Source organism: Lontra canadensis, unplaced genomic scaffold, assembly GCF_010015895.1.
Source record: "Lontra canadensis isolate GAN:19392208 unplaced genomic scaffold, GSC_riverotter_1.0 scaffold189, whole genome shotgun sequence".
Classification (NCBI taxonomy): domain Eukaryota; kingdom Metazoa; phylum Chordata; class Mammalia; order Carnivora; family Mustelidae; genus Lontra; species Lontra canadensis.
The window spans coordinates 710380-715004 of NW_022631183.1; the positions used below are offsets into that span (position 1 = coordinate 710380).

Consider the following 4625-nt stretch of genomic DNA (forward strand, 5'->3'; position numbering starts at 1 on the left):
TCAGAGCCTTCAGACAATCCATATGTATTTAGGAATTGACAAATGAGAGCCTGAGAGCAGCTTCCCAGACTACTTTTTTTTTTAAGATTTATTTATTTACTTTAGAGAGTGAGCACGCATAGTAGGAGCACAAGCAGGTGGAGGGGCAGAGGGAGAGACTCTAAAGCAGCCTCTCTGCTGAGCGCAGAGCCCGGCAGGGCTGTATCCCAGGATCCTGAGAGCATGACCTAAGCCGAAATCAAGAGTCAGACCCCCCCCCCCCGCCCCCAACTGAGCCACCCAGGCATCGATTTCTGGTCTACACCTTCAAACTTTGCAGAGGTTATTCCAAATCCTTTTGTAGATGAGTCAGAGAAGGAAGATTAGGAAGCAGAAGGTGACTTTATAACCTTCTGAGGTTAACAGACATTTCCAGTTCTTTTCTACCCCCCTAGCCCAGGAAGAACTGGCCAGAGATCTGAGCTGTACAGATCCGAGCTGAGCCTCTGCCATGACACTTGGTAACTGTATATTCATGGCCACTTCTAACCCTTGTGTAAAATAGCTACTACTACGAAATGTGCTTGTGAGTCTTAACTGAAATAGTACAGAGAGGGGCGTCTGGGTGGCTCAGTCAGTTAAGCGTTTGACTGGAGTTTAGCTCAGGTCATGATCTCAGGGTTGTGGGATCGAGCCCCACATGTGGCCCCGTGCTCAGCTCGTCCTTCTCCCTGTGCTCCTCTCTCTGCTCATGCTCGCTCGCTTTCTCTCTGTCTCCTTCTGTCTCTCTAAATGAAATCTTGGGGGGGGGGAAACAATACATGTAAAAAGTACCTAACCATGTTGGGTCCAGCACGTGATAAATGCCCAGCAGGGCTTGCGTCTGTTAAAATGGCAATACCGTGGCTAGTCCTGGTGGGGATGTGGGGGAAGGAGATGCTTACCTCCGCCCTGACCCTGTGCCCTCTTGTCCCGACAGAGTGAAGACCCTTCCACGTGGACAGCTGACCATGTGCCTGCCCTGAGCAGCAGGGCCCACCAGGCATCTCAGTTGTGGGCAGCCGGCCCGGCGCTCGTCCGTGGACCACCCCGCCCCCCGCAGTTGGCAGCCCCCCGCCCCCAGCAGTGGGCTCTGGGCCTCGGCCCCACCATGTCGAGCCTTGGCAGTAGCCCCCAGGACAGTGGTGGCAGCAGCAGCAGCAACACCGGTGGCGGCAGCGGCCCCAAGGCAGGAGGGGCCGACAAGAACGCAGCGGTGGCCGCAGCCGCACCAGCCTCAGTGGCCGCAGAGGACGCGCCGCCCCCCGAGCGTCGGAACAAGAGCGGCATCATCAGCGAACCCCTCAACAAGAGCCTGCGCCGCTCCCGCCCTCTCTCCCACTACTCCTCCTTTGGGGGCAGTGGTGGCAGCGGCGGCAGCATGATGGGCAGCGAGGCCGCCGAGAAGGCTGCCGCCGCTGCTGCAGCCGCCTCCCTGTTGGCCAATGGGCACGACCTGGCGGCGGCCATGGCCGTGGACAAAAGCAACCCTACCTCAAAGCACAAAAGTGGTGCTGTGGCCAGCCTGCTGAGCAAGGCAGAACGGGCCACGGAGCTGGCAGCCGAGGGACAGCTGACGCTGCAGCAGTTCGCGCAGTCCACGGAGATGCTGAAGCGCGTGGTGCAGGAGCACCTTCCGCTGATGAGCGAGGCGGGTGCGGGCCTGCCCGACATGGAGGCTGTGGCAGGCGCCGAGGCCCTCAATGGCCAGTCCGACTTCCCCTACCTGGGCGCCTTCCCCATCAACCCGGGCCTCTTCATCATGACCCCGGCCGGCGTGTTCCTGGCCGAGAGCGCGCTGCACATGGCCGGCCTGGCCGAGTACCCCATGCAGGGAGAGCTGGCCTCCGCCATCAGCTCGGGCAAGAAGAAGCGGAAACGCTGCGGCATGTGCGCGCCCTGCCGGCGACGCATCAACTGCGAGCAGTGCAGCAGTTGTAGGAACCGAAAGACTGGCCATCAGATTTGCAAATTCAGAAAATGTGAGGAACTCAAAAAGAAGCCTTCCGCTGCTCTGGAGGTAACGACGCCTTAGAGGGAGGTGTGTGGGCTCCTGTGTCTGGCCGACAGTCTGAACCCAGCCCCGCCCCACCCCCGGCCCTACTTTTCCTGCCTGGGCCAGTGTCTGGGGGCCACTCAGCCAGTTGACCCCTGGGCCCAGGGGTTCTGGAGCAGGCTCCCAGACACCAGTTCACCACCCAGAAAGAGCCACATCTTGAGATCTCAGTAGGTCATAGTTCACAAGGCAGGCAGCAGGTTCCAGGTGGGGACAAGGCAGGCAGCAGGTTCCAGGTGGGGGCCTGGCCTTTGCAGCCAGGCCCGGGGATTCTGAACCCCTTCCTGGAGTTTTGGGCCAGCCATTGAGGTTTCCTTATAGGTCCAAGTTTCTGACTTTCAGATGTGTCCTAAAGCTTTCAGTCTGTGCCCTGAGATTCTGGGGCTCTCCCTTGTCCCACGTGAAGGGTTCTGTCCTGTGGACCATGTGGCTTTTAAGGGTAAGCCCTTCACTCACCCCTTCAGAGCCCAGCCTTTCCCCTAAGGCCACCCTGGTGCTCATTGGCCTGAGGCCTGGAAGAACCCTGTGTCTAGGTATGTCATTGACAGAAATCGGGTCTTTGGGGGGCCTCAAGGTCAGTCTGGCTGCGTAGGTAAAACGGCCAGGGGTCCTGTGGGCCTAGGGTGAGGGGGTGGCTGTGATCCTGGGGTATAGGCCAGGCCTGTCCACTTTGGCATGATTGGCTTTGTGGGGAAATCACCACATAGCCACACGGTCAAGGCCAAGGCAGCCCAAACAGGAAGGGGCTTAGAACCGGCAGAAGGGTTCCCATGCTGCTTTCTCTCCACCCTCATGGCAGAGCTTGTCCCTGTGCCCCCAGCCGTGGCAGTCTAGTGGTGGTGCCAGGCCTGGGTACAAAAGCATCTTTTCAGCCTGCTGTCCCAGCCCCGGCCCCGCCCCTCTATGAGTGGGCCGGACACAAATGTTCAGAATGGTTGGAAAATAATAATGACATCCCAGCTGTGGCTGCTACCCACCCGCAGGCCCCAGACCTCATATATCTGCTCTTCTGCCCAGAGAACACACCTATATGCACACAAAGGCACCCGCTGACATCTCATGTGGACACACACACACAGACACCCCCCTCCCCGCCCAGTCCAGTCTTAGCTATAGATGTAGCCTCTTACTTAACACAGCCAATATCCTTCCTCCCCACCCCGGCTGCACACACTACTACCCACCGTAGCACAGCTCAAGGCGCACGTCCATACAGGCCTCCAGTGCGCACGCTCCCTGCTAAATCAGCAGAACCACGTACACAGCCCCCTGATGCACCACAGCCACCTGGCGCTCGTGGCCTTTGGACCAAGGGATTGGGTTTTCCTGTTTGGAAGCAGGGTTCCTGGACACAGTGGCTCAGGGGGCCTCAGGGTGCTCCGGGCCCTCCAGCGGCCCCACGGGCCAAGCCTTCTTCTCTGGCCCGGGCAGGATGGCAGGACCTCCATGGGGTGGCTGCCTTTTACTCCAGGCCCATCCCTCCGCCATGAGGCCATCCACGGGGGAGCGTCTTTGCACCAGGTCCCGCCGGACCCTGACTGAACTCTCTCCTTGTTTTTGTCTCCCGCCCCCGCCAGAAGGTGATGCTTCCGACGGGAGCTGCCTTCCGGTGGTTTCAGTGACGGCGGTGGGAACCCAAAGCTGCCCTCTCCGTGCAATGTCACTGCTCGTGTGGTCTCCGGCAAGGGATTCGGGCGAAGACAAACGGATGCACCCGTCTTTAGAACCAAAAATATTCTCTCACAGATTTCATTCCTGTTTTTATATATATATTTTTTGTTGTCGTTTTAACATCTCCACGTCCCTAGTATAAAAAGAAAAAGGAAAAAAAAGTTTTAACTGCTTTTTCGGAAGAACAACAACAACAACAACAAAAAAGAGGTAGAGATGAATCTATAAAGTACCGAGACTTCCTGGGCAAAGAATGGACAATCAGTTTCCTTCCTGTGTCGATGTCGATGTTGTCTGTGCAGGAGATGCGGTTTTTGTGTAGAGAATGTAAATTTTCTGTAACCTTTTGAAATCTAGTTACTAATAAGCACTACTGTAATTTAGCACAGTTTAACTCCACCCTCATTTAAACTTCCTTTGATTCTTTCCGACCATGAAATAGTGCATAGTTTGCCTGGAGAATCCACTCACGTTTATAAAGAGAATGTCGATGGCGCCGTACCGAAGTCCCTCTGTATCCATCCACGCGTGCAGAGCTGCAGCCAGGAGCTCGGGGGGGGGGGTGCGGGGGTGGAGGTGCGGGGTGGGGGGCAGCCCACCCACTCCCAGGCCGCCTACGCTGTACTCCCGGTCCCCAGAAGGGATCCCCACCCCGACGATGATTTTGCGAAAATGAAAGTTCTGTTCCTTTCTCTGTTGAGATCTGGGGAGCCCATGTCTCGATATTTCTGATCCTGGCTACTGCCCTTAGAGAAAATAAGTCCTTTTTTTCTGGCCTTGCTGATGGCCACAGAAGAAAGGGCTTCTTCGCGTGGCCCCCTGCCGGTGGGTGTGGGTGCCCCGGGGGGGCCCCCTGCTGCGTGGGCCCCCTTGCCCACGG

General features: G+C 57.4%; 1 protein-coding gene across 1 annotated transcript; it reads left to right on the plus strand.

Moving 5' to 3' along the window:
- The first annotated feature begins 1072 nt into the window (after positions 1 to 1072).
- Positions 1073 to 4246, plus strand: CXXC5 (CXXC finger protein 5). The gene is made up of 2 exons (XM_032847460.1): positions 1073 to 2038; positions 3652 to 4246. Exons 1-2 carry the CDS (start codon positions 1130 to 1132, stop codon positions 3694 to 3696), a joined length of 954 nt encoding a protein of 317 aa, XP_032703351.1. The 5' UTR covers positions 1073 to 1129; the 3' UTR covers positions 3697 to 4246.
- The last annotated feature ends 379 nt before the right edge of the window (positions 4247 to 4625 follow it).

Bases quoted from the DNA above. Each gene is read 5' to 3' on its own strand.
- CXXC5 (XM_032847460.1), top strand. From the start codon at position 1,130: ATGTCGAGCCTTGGCAGTAGCCCCCAGGACAGTGGTGGCAGCAGCAGC. The intron at 2,039-3,651 runs GTAACGACGCCT...CGCCCCCGCCAG, and splicing joins AGCCTTCCGCTGCTCTGGAG to AAGGTGATGCTTCCGACGGG.